General features: G+C 47.8%; 1 protein-coding gene across 1 annotated transcript in view; it reads left to right on the top strand.

Annotated features, from left to right (window-relative positions):
- Positions 1 to 14,253: 14,253 nt before the first annotated feature.
- znf296 (zinc finger protein 296) overlaps positions 14,254 to 15,485 on the top strand; it is a gene marked incomplete at both ends in the record, with an annotated part of 20,671 nt that continues 19,439 nt past the window's right edge. The window contains one exon of the mRNA XM_080531635.1: positions 14,254 to 14,305. Within this exon, the coding sequence (XP_080387761.1) occupies positions 14,254 to 14,305 (52 nt within the window). The remainder of the gene's footprint in view (positions 14,306 to 15,485) is intronic.

Raw genomic sequence — 15,485 nt, forward strand, 5'->3', positions numbered from 1 at the left:
CTGCTTCGACTGCTAAGTTGGCATACCGCAGCCTCTTCCGTTCGAATGCCTCATCGATGGCCTCCTCTCATGGGACCGTCAGTTCTACGATGAAGACACGCCGGCAGGACTTGGACCAGAGGACTAGGTCTGGGCGCAGGTTGGTCGCTGCAATTTCGGGTGGGAAGGTGAGCCTCTGGCTGAGGTCTACCCGCATTTCCCAATCCCGGGCTGCGTTCAGTGGGCCTGAGTCTGGAGGTGATGGCTTGGTCCGCTGTTTCTCCCCTTCCCGGATGAAGGTTGTTTTCCGTGGAAAGGTAGTCTGGGCATTGAGAGGCATGGCGTTGGTGGTTACCCTCTTGTGCTCAAGTTCGGCAGCCAAGCACTTTAGCACTTGGTTGTGGCGCCAGGTGTATCTTCCTTGAGTTAGACTGGTCTTGCAACCCACCAAGATGTGTTTGAGGGTTGCTGGGGCTGCACACTGGAGACAGGCTGGGTCCTCTCCATACCAGAGATGTAGGTTGGTAGGAGAGGGCAGGACATCATATGTGGCTCTGATGATGAAACTTAGCCTATTAGACTCCATGCTCCACAGCTCGTTCCACGTGATTTTCCTCCTCTCCACGCTCTCCCACTTCATCCAGCGGCCTTGCTGGGCTTGGGAGACTGCCTTGGCGCACCTGGCTGCTTCCTCCTGGTGGCGCCAGGGTTTCCGTTAACCGGTAATTACCGGTCTTTGTCCGGTAACATTTGTTGAAGTCCGACAAACTGAAAACTCGTCGGACAAAATGTCCGGTGAAAATAATCACCACCATTCTCAGCTGAGCACCAAACACACACACACCCACACACACACACTGCCCGAGAGAGAAGGACCCGCCCCCTCCAGCCAGCCTATAGGCTAACCAAAGGGGGCGGGTCCTTCTCTCTCGGGCAGTGCCGCGCGTGCACGAGTGTGTGTGTGTCCGGTGCCCAGCTGAAAATGGTGGCCCGAAGCGGAAAGCCTTATCTTTATCGCACAATAACAAGGATAACAAACGAAACGGACAACATTTACACTAAGACAGTGTGCGAATTAAATCACGGTGTGCGGGGGAGCCCAGGGATTCAAGCAACAAAAAGAAAATCTCCTGACGGAAAAAAAAGTTCTGGCCAAATCGGGGCGGGTGGCTTTCCGCGCGCGTGCGATGTTCCGTTCTACGTTCTAATGCTTTGACTTTTCTTTCGAAAAATGTGAATACATTTCCGCGTTGTCGAAAATCAATGACACATCGCTAGTCAACTAACACGGCTTGTTTTATGAGCCTGCTAACAATGTAAAGTAGTGTTGTAAGATGGAGACAAACTTCAGCTATATGATCTAACAGCCGGTCTTCAGGACGACATACAGACCCGTATGAGCTTACAGGGCTATCCCCTAAGTATGATTTGACAGGCAGCTAAACGAAAATGCCTTCCCAACCAGCGAGACCTGGGGGGTGTTCCATCAACGTCGCCAAAGGGAAACCTAGGCCCACTTCGCCAAGTCCCGCGAGACTCTTAAAAAGATCCAGGCATATCTTGATAGATCTCGCGAGACTTGTCAAAACAAGCCCAGACTTTCCTCCAGCGACGTCGATGGAACACCCCCCTGGTTATAGAAATGACGTTGTTTTATTGATAAAAAAAATTAAAAAGGGTAAAACTGGAAAGAGAAAATTGAAAACTCACATTAATCCCAAACAATTTAACAAACTTCAGTTAACGTAATGTGGAGTCCGTTCATTGATCGATGCTGTCTGTTCAGTTCCCAGTGAGGCGCCCGTTCAGCGCTGGACATAATGGCATAGCGCGCATGCGAATCATGTTATATTATTATATAGCTCGCATCTAATCGTATCGGATGAGAAATAGACATTAAATGGCATATATAGGCCGCTACACAACAGTAATCACCGCGACAAACAGCTATATTAGATTTGGAGAAAAAAAAATATGATTTTGAATATTTTTTTTTTTATTATATTTTAATATGATGACCGGAATAATTCACGTTTGTCCGGTAAATCGAAATCTTCCCGGACACGATGTCCGGCGGCAAATTTTTCTAACGGAAACCCTGGGTGGCGCACCTCCTCAACCACCATCTTCCGCCGTTCGGTTGGAGTAGCCTTTTGCCATGTGGGTGTTGTTGTTTCCAAGCCAAGGCCCCCTCTGCCATGTTGGACATGCCCCACTATATCCCGGTGTCTGAGGGCGGTCTTTGCCACCGCAACTGCTGCAGATGGCTTCCATTTCCTCCCCGTTGCTAGGATTGGAGCAGCACCTCTGACGAATGGATCCCGGGATTCTGTTAGAGTCATTTCCAGCCTTGATTTGGCACATTTGTACTCCTCCACCAGGCTTGAGATTGGTAGGGAGAGGGCTCCGTTGCCATACAGGCCTATGCTGCTAAGGCCTCTCGGCAGTCCAAGCCACTTCCTCACTTGTGCATTCACCAGTCTCTCCAGCCGGTTGGCATGGGATAGTGTGACCTCGTAGATGGAAATTGGCCACATGAGACGGGGCAGCAGTCCAAACTGAAAGCACCACAGCTTCAGCTTCCCAGGGAGAGCAGTGTTGTTGATCTGCTTGAGGCCACTGATTGTATCCTGCTTGAGTTGTTCCACCTGCTTCGAGTCTTTGAGTTCTGCGCTATACCAGCGGCCAAGGCTTTTGATGGGCTTCTCCAGAACTGTTGGTATTGGCTCGTTGTTGACGTGGAACCTCTCATTGGCGAGCTTGCCTTTGACAATGGAGATACTGCGGGACTTACTGGGTTTAATCTCCATTCGTGCCCATTTGATGTTTCCCTGGAGTTTATCCAGCAGGCGTTTGGTGCATGCGTTTGTTGTTGTTATTGTCGTCATGTCATCCATGTACGCCCTGATTGGTGGAAGACGCAGCCCGCTCTTCAACCGTTCCCCTCCAACAACCCATCGGGATGCTCGAATAATAATGAGCTCCATTGCCATGGTAAACGCCAGTGGAGAGATGGTGCAGCCCGCCATTATGCCTATCTCGAGGTGCTGCCAAGTATGTATTTGAAATATATGATATGAAAATGAAATGATAATGTTGTACATCATAAACCCTTCATGTACCGTAGTGTACTGTATCAGACCTTGTGGGTCAGACCTTCAGCCTTTAACTTCTCTTCAAAAAAGGAGACAGTCAAAAATGTATGCTCCAGTCTCTCTCCCCGTTATGAGTGACTCAATTAATTTAGATAGACCAGTTTAAGTTTTCCCAATTGTCCCATTGTGATGCAATAATCCGTCGCACCAAAAACTTTTACCAAATTTGACAGTGCTTTGTCCCATTCAAACTTCCAAATCGAATTTTGTCCAGCGACAAAAATTGCACGCCGTGTGCATTGGCCTTATGAGGTGGTGATGTCGAACACGTTAGTAAATTAGCTCTGAGAGCGCCGTAGCGTCCACGTGACTGCCTCTTGTCCAATCAAATTACTCGGTGCCTTTATGACGTTGAACCCAGTGTGCGCTCCGGTTAATTTACGAACGCAGCCGTTGTTTCAGGCTTGCATTAGAGAGAGAGAGAGAGAGAGAGAGAGAGATGGGGAAAGAGGGGTGAAGGGGGGAGGGAGAGAGAAGGATATCATATTCATCTTGTCTTCCTTCATGTCATCTTTGCTTGTAAAACAACAACAACAACAGCTCCAGTAGGATGGACAGAGTCTGGAGAACAGGTTTTTCTTTTCTTGGTTTTTTTTCTTTGGTGTCTGGTCACACCACCTTCTCTTCCCATTCCACATTCTGGTCTCAGTTGAGCTGAGAAGTTCCCTCTATGACTCTTAGGCGGTGAGAGAGAGCTTTTAAGGTTGTTTTAGCTGTTCATATCCGAATTTAGAGGAGACACACTCGCAAAGACAGTGTGGTGTGTTAATTAGTTGACTGAATGTAGGCTTTTGTAAAGGACAGATGTACTATTTTGTCGAGTTTAGAAGGGTATAGTAATGCTTCAATACTAAAATACATAAGTATACCAGTGCCTAGTTGTTCGAAACCTTTTTTTACTCCAGGATCAGATCTACCTGGCTGATTTCCCCTGAATGGAAAGATAGATCTGATCCTGGATCAGAGAAAAGAATCAGGAGTTTTTGAACATCTGTGACGGGGTGTATCTTTTCATGAATCACTCTCAGCTGGATGGCTCACGTTCATTTATTCTGTAGAAAACAGTGCATCAATTTCTGGACACGGGACTTGCAGGGTCATCGAGCTACATTCGCATCAGTGGTTAAGAATGAACTGAGCATACAGTAGTCACTCATACTACACAAATTATAACAATAATATGAAACAAAAATACAAAATGTGTAGACTACATAAATCTTCACTTGTGTGATCATATAGTGGTATTCATTTAACAACAACAACAAGAAATCATAACATCCAAATGCATGGAAAAACCACGCACTTGGAATACGCATGCGCACCACGTGCAACAATGGCTGCAACCTGACTGCTAGGTAAGCCGCGAGCGTGTTGCAAACTAGCGAGGTGGAAGGCCCAACCTCATACAATACGGTCTACTAACAGAACAACAGACATATAATAACACAACAATAATAATATTACCTGTAGAAAACAGTGCATCAATTTCTGGACACGGGACTTGCAGGGTCATCGAGCTACATTCTAAAATGATGTTACACACGGACATTCACGTTAGCGCCATCATTGTTAACAACAGAAAACTCACATTAACAAACTTGTGATATGTTCCAAACTAACATACTATGAATGGGAAACTCAAAACAGCTATCTTACTTATCAAACATTCAAATAAAACATAGGTACATTAATAATCTCTTAAATTATATGCGATCTCAGACCCTGCAGAAAACATGACCTTACCGCATCAGTGGTTAAGAATGAACTGAGGGAGATCACGTTACGTCCCGTGCAATTGCACTGTCCAGCTATATTTACACAGCATCCGGGTCACGGACACAGCATCCGGGTCACGGACACAGCATCCGGGTCACGGACACACCCCGGATATACCACGTCATTAAACCTCTAGAGGACGCAGTTTATACCTATTTTAGCTATAATTGAACTTGACCTTTCTACTCCGTTACATACACCCCCCTTAAATTATACTAAAATGGGGCAACAGCATGAAAACCGGAGGACAGTAAAAAAAACAGGAGCGAAAAAACAACCAAATGACAAAACAAAAAAAACAACGTGGATCTCGAGCACTGATGTACCAAAACTCAACATTATAAATTCTTCCATAAGAAGTGTGTAAGGACCGATCGGTACCAAAACCCGTACTTATCACAGAGGAGAAAGAGATGCCATCTACATCCCACAGTTGTACATAACTTTGCCCTTACAAGAGGATCTCATGACTCTAGGTCACGACTCAGACCGGAAGCAAAATAAATAAAGAAAAAAAACTGGATGCACTACGCCCCTACATAGACGCCGCAATGAAACTAAATGCAGAACTTATGAAAGGCTCAGTACTCCCTTTAAGCATCTGCCCTGACATCTCACAAATAAGCCTATTTGGGTTCCTAACACTCCTCCCACATCTCGTGACAACTGATGGAACTTGAGCACTCTGTGAACGTGTGCAAACTACCTGCTCCGGCTCAACCTCAACTAGAATTGGAAGGTCACCATGGGCATCACATCTAGCTTCAGGTGAGTGTACTGTGTCACATACTGTGTCAGGGGGATAATCAGTGTGGCAGTCAGGTACAGAGTCATCAGGAACACTATCCAGCAACTCATCTGGTCGGTCTTCCTTCGAGGCACTCGGCACGGGCATAGTCCCTCCATTGACTACTTCCTCATGGATGCTCTCTGCCCCCGCGTGCTCAGGCGACTCCAAGACCCAGTCCCTGGTGCGCAACCGAGAGGCCTCTTCAACATCAGAGGTGACAGAGCCCTGAACACTGGCACAGGAAGCTATAGACTGCGACTCCTCTAGGGATGCCGGGTTCCCATCTTGTTCCGGAACTGTCAAGAAGTCAACCGGAAGCAGCATGTTCCTGTGTACAACCTTCTCTCTATTCGTGACAACATCTCTGATCCTGTACACGTTGATGTCCGATCTCACAGACACCACATCGAAAGGAGTTGATTCCCACCGGTCTGCGATCTTCCTCTTCCCTCTCTCACCTCGATTGGCAAGTAGCACTTTGTCACCAACACCCAACGGCAGTCCTCTGACCTTCCGGTTGTACAGTTTGGCGTGACGATCTTGTTCCCTGATGGCATTCCTTTGAGCGATCTGTGCTGCTTCAGAAAGATCTCTCCTCAGATGTTGCACAAACTCATGACGACTGACAACGGCATCATCCTCCAGCACATGATGAAACATGACATCCACGGGCAGCCGTGGGACCCGTCCGAACATCAGGTAGAATGGCGCGAAGCCCGTGGTCTCATGCACAGTGGAGTTGTAGCAGAAGGTCAGTGTCTGGAGCATCTGTGGCCACCTGGACTTGCTCAGTGGAGGGAGGGCCCTTATCATGCCCCCGAGGGTCCTGTTGAACCTCTCTGTGACGCCGTTGCCCATGGGGTGGTATGGAGTCGTATGGGACTTATGCACACCTGCCATCTCTAGTAGATCTTTTAGAAGCCGACTCTCAAAGTTAGCTCCCTGATCCGAATGGATTCTTTTGGGGAACCCATATATGCAAAAAAACTTGTCCCATAGACAGCGGGCAACTTGTTTCGCAGTCTGGTTCCGACAGGGGAAGGCAAGAGCTACTTTAGAAAAATGGTCCGTAACAACAAGAACATCAATGGTCTTCTTGTCGCTCTGCTCTGCGGTCCAAAAATCGATGCACACTAAGTCCATAGGAGCTGAAGTGCGGATGCTCTCAAGAGGTGCTCGGGCGTGTGGTTCAGGAGTCTTCCCCAAAATACATCTCTGACAGTGCTTCACGTGATTCTCAACATCCCTCTGCATGCCTGTCCAGAAGAATCGTTCACTGGCCAGAGAGGATGATCTTGAGCGACCCTGGTGGCCAGCAGCATCGTGGACTCCATGCAAGACTTGTCGCTTCAGAGCTTCTGGAGTGACGAACTGAAAGATCCTCTTGTCCCTGATGCGGTCTCTCTTCACACGGTAGAGGAGTCCACTACGCACTCTTAACTTCTTCCAGTGTTTCAACAGCCTGAGCACACAGCTAGACTCAGCTGTTCTCTCGTGTGCATTTGGTTTCCTATGTCGCTGCATATAAAAGAGAACCCTGCTCACTACAGCATCTTGTTGCTGGAGATTGTGTAATTGACTCTGTGGGATGGCGATGGAAGGGTCTTCCTCGGGCAATTGCAAATACTCCGGATTAATGTAGGGCAGCTGAGAAACACCCCCAGTACGATGGACGTCCATGACAGCAGACACCTCCTCAGCACTAATGGCACCTCCAGAAGACTCAGGACTCAGGACCTCATCTGTGTCGACATCAGTGTGCTGAACACCTTGACAGTTGGTAGTCAGCCGGAAAGCGTCCTGCACCGTACCAGCCACTACTCCATTCACTTGATCCAGCAAGGACAGGTAAGGCTCCCTCACCAGGCGATTGCTCACACAGGACTTAACAAATGGCTCACGGCTCAGCGCATCAGCGACTATGTTCCTAGGCCCTGGGATATAATTCAGATCGAAATCATATGCAGCAAGTTTGGCCACCCACCTCTGTTCGCATGCATCTAACTTGGGCTTCGTTAGGATGTAGGTCAAGGGGTTGTTATCCGACCACGCTGTGAAATGCACTCCCTTCAGCCAGTGGGAAAACTTCTCGCATACAGCCCACTTCAATGCCAGGAACTCAAGTCGGTGAGCTGGATAGTTCAACTGAGCATGTGACAGCGTCCTACTAGCGAAGGCAACTGGTCTTGCAACTTTATCACCTGGCTGGAGCTGAGAGATGACGGCGCCAATCCCATCGAATGAAGCATCCACTGCTAGGATAAATGGCTTTGCGAAATCAGGATGGGCCAGGGTTACAGAATGCAGGAGATCGCGCTTCAATGTCTCGAAAGCATCCCTACACTCGGGCGTCCAGTCAGCTGGTTTGAGCTTTACAAGATTGTGACATTTATTCACTGGTTTTCTCCCTCTGCGTGCCTTTTCTCCAGCGTTCTGTCCAGAGAGAAGCTTGAATAGGGGTCTGGCCTTAGAGGAACAATCTTCAATGAAGTGCTGATAGTAAAGCATCATGCCCAAGAAGGACCTAATCTTCTTCTGTGAAGGAGACACCCCATCACTGTCCATCAGATCGGATACCTGTACTTGGCTAATGGCTTCAACCTTTCCAGGGTCCGTCTGCACTCCTGACTCATTGATGATATGGCCGAGAAACCGTACTGATTTCCGCAGAAGATAGCACTTCTTTGGAGCCAATTTGAGATTGTTGTACTTCAAACGAGAGAAAACCATCTCTAGACGCTCGAGTGCCAGCTGTTCTGTAGGAGCGAAGACCATAACATCGTCTAGGTAGCACAATAGACTGGTGAAATTCTGATCCCCAAAGATCGAGAGCATCATCCGCATGAACGTAGCCGGGCTGTTGGACAACCCTTGAGGCATCCGGTTATATTCATGCAGGCCAAAGGGAGAGGAGAACGCAGTGTATTTCTTGTGGTCCTCATGTAAAGGCACGTTGTAGAAACCAGAGGTAAGGTCCATTGTGGAGAAGTAGGCATTACCACCTAGTGCAGCCAGCGCGTCAGCCTGATGAGGCAGCGGATGTGCGTCTTTCGTTGTCCTCGCATTAAGCCATCTGAAGTCCGTACAGATGCGCAATCCTCCATCCTTCTTCCACACAAGAACCAAGGGCGAGGCATATTCGCTGTTGGACTTACGAATTATGCCCTTCTCCTCCATGTCGTTGATGGCAGACCTCAGCTTCTCGTAGTGGTTCGGTGGCACTCTGCGGTAGGGCAGGCGAAATGGCCTCTCGTCCACCAGATGTATCTTGTGCACGAAGTCAGACGCCTCACCACAGTCCAACTTGTGGCGTGAAAAGATTGACTCGTATTTCACAACAAGCTGACAAAGCTTCTCTCTCCACAGGTCAGAGACTTCACACGCGTCCAAGTCTAGGTCGCGTAGACCAAGTTCCTCCAGTGCCTTTCTGATGTCTTCTTTGGGCCTTGCTACAGACTCACCAGTCACGGATTGTGGGGAAGACTGAATGTGGTCGGGCGGGGACAGATCTTCAGCGGCAATGCAGGGGAACACGTCCGCCAATTTGGTGTTTCGCTTCAGCACTACCGGCTCACCGGTGGGATTCACAACCTTCATAGGCAGCCATCGGTCGCCCCACATCGGCGTAACAACTCTGCCAACCAGAACTTTATTCGGTCTGCATCTGGACTGAGTTGGTTCCACAACCACCGTACTGCCCTCTGATATAGGTGCCGACACAGGGAGTCTGCCCCATACAAGATGCTCACTATTTGGCTGTAGCACCACACACTGTTGTAGCTTCAGTGTGCCAACCTTCTCAGGCACTGTCTCACCCCTCCATCTCTCTGTATTGGAAAGGAGAGAGAAGAAGTGATGACAGTCCCCATCACTGCCACCACCATGTTCAGATATCAGCCGCCAATAGCTGTCAGTCTTCCTCATCAACTCTAGGATTTTCTTGATGGCATTACTGCCTAGTATCATGTCATCGGTCTGTCCAGGCACCACAAGCATTGGGATGACCATCTTGCAGTCATACACCACCACATCAACATTGTATATTGCCTTAGGTACAACTCGGTGACCACCACATCCTATGATAATGACATCATCAGCGGGGCATCCTCTCAGATCAGGGTTACGCTGCAAGAGACGCGCCTCCGCAGCCTCGCTAAGCGTGCATGCCATAGAACCACTGTCTATCATCGCTCTAAGAGAGACATCTGCAGCGGAGACAGTGGTGTAGAATAAACTATCAGACCTTTGGACTCGGTGTAGACCTTGAAATACTACTGTTTTGTTCGAAGGCGCTCTGGAGATGAATGACTTGTATGTTGACTCACAATCAGCCATTTCATCATTGGGAGAGATATCAACAGGATCTGCACAGTCCTCCCTTGAATGCAGATCTATAAGTTTCCCTGCTGCGCCGACTGGGCACGCCCCTGCATCGGACACTTGGATCTGGGGTGTCCAGGCGAATGGCACTGGAAGCAGAGCCTCTGGTCACGGCAGTGAGTCCAAGCAGAGTGTCTAGCGTCGCCACACACAGCACACGGCAGGTTATTCAGACCCTCAATCCTGGGGGGGCTGGGTCTATACTGCTTGTTTGACATGTCCTTAGCAGGAGCAGACTTCTCCACTAGGACTTTCTCTAGCATTGAGATGATACGTTCAAAGGCCTCTGCCCCCTTGTCTGGGCGAGTATCCTGCTTTTCAGGTGAACACATATCAGTGCCTGACATCTCAACTCTGTTCACTAGCACACCCTCACTGGGCCTTTTACTCACGGCTGCGGCAACACCGTTCGAGCACACCTGAGTGTGGAACTCGTCAAGTACATCTTGGACCTCTACAGCAGTCCACTTATCGATCGTCTTTGATCTGAAAGTCATGGCAAGCTCTTTGGATGGACAGTTCCTGATGAACATACGTGTCACCTCCAGGGGAGGGCACTCAAGTGTTTTACCTTGTTCTTTGAGGCGATCAGTGGCAACATCTGCAGCTTGATTGAGGCGTAGCCAGTAGTCATACGCATCCTCACCACTCTTCGGCAGCGTGGTGTAGAAGTCGGCTAGGGGGATAGGTGAACAGGGAACAGCAGCAAAATGCTTACGTAGAAGACCATAGATGGCCTCTGGGTTTTCAGCGACATTAATGCCACTGCTCCTCGTCCCATACTTCACTACATCCTTAGCCCTGCCCCTGAGATGGGTGAATATTTCTTCCGCCTGCTGATCTGCTCTGATGTTCGCCTTTTTCACATAACTCCTCATTATGTCTTCCCACTCACGCACATTCACTGCGTCCTTATCCCCTCTGAACGTTGGAGGCTCCTTCACCCTCCTGTGAGGTACCAACTGGACTTGGGACAGGTCTAGACTCTGGGTGGATGTATCAGTGGGCGTGGTCTGTGCATGCGCAGTGCTAAGAGGAGGTAGCATTGAGTCAAGGCGTGCAAGTATGCTATCTGCCAGCTGTAGACCAACATCTCTGATTATGTCACTCATCTGGCTCACTACATTAGGTAACTGGAAAGCAGAGATTGGGGATGGGGCATCACTGACCCGTGTGCTCGGTGCATGATCAATGTCGTGGCTCTGAGAAGGAACTGTGTCCCCACTAACTGAAAGGGCCCCAGCAGCATCCTGACTACCCACAACATGAACATCACCCCCCTGAACAGGACTATCATAACTCAACACTGGAATCCCCCTACCTCCACTGAGGAGGATCGCTCTACCCCTCCCAATGCTACTGCTTAGTGGCGTACTGAAACATCCTGGTCTGTGGCTCATGTTGAATTACAATTCATGAAAACAGTACTATACAGACTAATCAGATAAAAGACCAGTAAAGAAAAATGTCACCAAAACAGCAATAAAACTAAAATAAATCACAGATCACATTCATTAATTCAACAATCCATTTGTGCATAACATCACCGAATGAACTGAGTGAAACCATACGCCGCCCACCAGACAGCACGCAGGAGCGGTCCAGCAGAGTGATCCAGCAGAGTGGTCCCGGGTCAAGGTGAAGAGTTGACTTCAGGTCCACAGGTCACGGCACCAATGTGACGGGGTGTATCTTTTCATGAATCACTCTCAGCTGGATGGCTCACGTTCATTTATTCTGTAGAAAACAGTGCATCAATTTCTGGACACGGGACTTGCAGGGTCATCGAGCTACATTCGCATCAGTGGTTAAGAATGAACTGAGCATACAGTAGTCACTCATACTACACAAATTATAACAATAATATGAAACAAAAATACAAAATGTGTAGACTACATAAATCTTCACTTGTGTGATCATATAGTGGTATTCATTTAACAACAACAACAAGAAATCATAACATCCAAATGCATGGAAAAACCACGCACTTGGAATACGCATGCGCACCACGTGCAACAATGGCTGCAACCTGACTGCTAGGTAAGCCGCGAGCGTGTTGCAAACTAGCGAGGTGGAAGGCCCAACCTCATACAATACGGTCTACTAACAGAACAACAGACATATAATAACACAACAATAATAATATTACCTGTAGAAAACAGTGCATCAATTTCTGGACACGGGACTTGCAGGGTCATCGAGCTACATTCTAAAATGATGTTACACACGGACATTCACGTTAGCGCCATCATTGTTAACAACAGAAAACTCACATTAACAAACTTGTGATATGTTCCAAACTAACATACTATGAATGGGAAACTCAAAACAGCTATCTTACTTATCAAACATTCAAATAAAACATAGGTACATTAATAATCTCTTAAATTATATGCGATCTCAGACCCTGCAGAAAACATGACCTTACCGCATCAGTGGTTAAGAATGAACTGAGGGAGATCACGTTACATCCCGTGCAATTGCACTGTCCAGCTATATTTACACAGCATCCGGGTCACGGACACAGCATCCGGGTCACGGACACAGCATCCGGGTCACGGACACACCCCGGATATACCACGTCATTAAACCCCTAGAGGACGCAGTTTATACCTATTTTAGCTATAATTGAACTTGACCTTTCTACTCCGTTACACATCTGAACATCAGTTACATATCAAATCCAAATAAAACACATCAGGTGTTCCGTGGCTTGTGTTTCTAGGAGGTGGTGTTGTTGTTTCAGACCTGCGTTAGAGAGACAGACACCCAGGAACGTAACTCAAACACTCAGCTGATTGGAAGGTTGTTTTGGCTATCCATATCATAATTTATGATCCATATCACTCATAAACATAATGTGGTGTCTTGGTTGGTAATTGGTTAAAATATAAATGGTTAAATAGTGTTACTTAGTTGACTGAATGGAGGCTTTTGTTTAGTGTTTAGTGGGATATAGTAATGTTTCAATACTAAAATACATCAGTAGGTTATACCAGAGGGTGCTTTCTATTCTGGTGAACCTGCTGCTATGTTCCTGAGTTAAAGTAAAGTAAAATGGCCCGGAGTTTGTTTGTATGTTCTATCTGCTGTCCAGATGCAGTGATGAGCGACAATATCATGACGCATTGCCACCTTTCGCCACCAGGCGGCAGTAGACATTTATTTCGCCAACCACCGTTGACACAATGTAACATTTTAACCCAATGTGTTGCATTGCGCGGTTCTCTTTTTCATCATCGCTAGATGATCATGGTGATGATGATGATGATGATGATGATGATGATGTGGGTCGTTCTGTTCTGTTTCTCGACAAATGTGTCCGGCTGCAGACCTACATTTCACCTGATGCAATATCTCTCAAACATATTTGTCTTTTAAAAAGTGCACCATTCATTTATAATACAAAATAAACCTCATTCTAACCCTGGCCAGAGCGCCTGACACGTGTTTTAGTTGTTTGGGGGGTTCCCCCCGACATTGCTGTGCTGATGTAAAGGTCTAGTAGTGAGTACCGAAAGGAGAAACGAACAAACAGACAGAACAAGAGTTGTCGTTGGTTTCGAAATCAGCCGGACAGCAAAACACCTGCAGCGACCTTGTCGAAGCCACTTCCGAATCCTCACCACATCCTTTAGTGAACGGGTAAACTTCACATGCTGACAGAGCAGAGCTGTTACACTACACTATCATCTCTAAACGCGTATCATGATAAACAATATAAGATACTATAGCTATAGAATATTACCTTTAACGTTTTGGAGATGGAGGTGGTAACAGTTAGCGCGGAGCGCTTGTGTGTGTGTGCGCGCGTGCGTGCGGGTGCGTCCATACGTGTGTGAGTGTGTGTGTGTGTGTGTGTGTGTGGAGGGCGGGGTCAGGGTCGGAGAGGAGTAGCGGCGGGCGGCGCCTATAGGAGCATGTTGTCCCTCCTGCCCCCCCTCGGTCCTCTGCTGCGGGGCTCACCGCCTGAACTTGAACACTGGCTGGTCGGCTACACACACCGCGTCCCGTCCCCGCCGTGGATTAGTCCTCCTTCTGATTAACTACCCACCTTATTTACCCCTCGGTAGAGTTAGAGTACCGTGGATCAGACACACCTGGGCCGAGCCTGACTTGGTGGGGGACGATCAGACACACCTGGGCCGAACCTGAGCTGGTTGGAGACACAAAATGTCCAGACGCAAACTCGGAAGCCGACCGCAACACCTGAGCGCAATCCAAGGTAAGTTTACGGGACATGCACTTTGAACAAAATCCCGAAATAAGTTTTTCATAGACTCACTAGACGGTGTTTGTGATTGCCTTTTTCTTATATGCTTATATGGTTCTACCGGTTCATAAGCTTTTCTAAGATTTGGTTTTGGTTTGTGAGATGAATGGTTAAAGTGCCTATACGTGCGCACCTTGACGGGTAGTCATAGAGAACATAAATCAAGAGAATACCAAGCCTGTTCCTGTTGAAATGGAGCCGAATCAGAGTTGTACGATGACAAACAAAAGCCGTGGTGTATTTTCACAAGGAAGATACACAAATTGTGATAACACAATAAAAAAAAGTGAAGCTTGTTTATCTTCCGTATCAATGGAATGGACGTTGTTTTCCTTTAGGTTCGGGTTAAGTATGTGTATGTATGTAGTAGTATGTAGGATGTGTGTGTGTGTGTGTGTGTGTGTGTGTACATTACAGTATTTCCTTATTGCATCCTTACCCAATAGGTCAGTTTCTAGTTTGTGGTGTCTTGTGCTGGGCTAGCAGCACGTCAGATCTGTCTGTCTCGCCTCTTCTGAATGTGGGGCAGACCTCGTGTGACGAGACCCCCTACCCTGACGACTCTCCATAATCACTGACCTCTTTGACATAATATTATCATCTCCGTTTTAATCAAAGTGGACACAGTCACAACCCCCCCCCCCCCACACACACACACACACACACACACACACCAACCCTACACATGGGACTATGCCCCCGTTTCAAACAGCCTAACGTTTAATGCCAAACTGTCACAAGCCACGGTGTCAAAGATGAGTTCAGTTATCACTGTCATTTACGCCGCCCTCATAAAACCGCTTTGAAACAACATGTTTCTCTCTCTCTCTCTCTCGCTCTCTCGCTCTCTCGCTCTCTCGCTCTCTCGCTCTCTCGCTCTCTCTCTCTCTCTCTCTCAGACTGTTTCCTCTACGGAGACCAGTACAGCCTAGTTTGACCACAAGCCCTGACTTCGTGTTAGCAAACCGCGCCTACCTTTTTTTGTTGCACAAACAGCGAGCAGCAGCACCGAAACAGGAAAGGTGACATTTTTCAGTAACCACCGGTAGAGATCCTCCTTTAGACTGTACTGTCTGTACCTGCAGTCGGCCTAGTCCGGGCAGGTGAATCCGGTCCCATCCGTCAAGGTGTG

Source organism: Nansenia antarctica, assembly GCF_963989245.1.
Source record: "Nansenia antarctica genome assembly, chromosome: 5".
NCBI lineage: Eukaryota > Metazoa > Chordata > Actinopteri > Argentiniformes > Microstomatidae > Nansenia > Nansenia antarctica.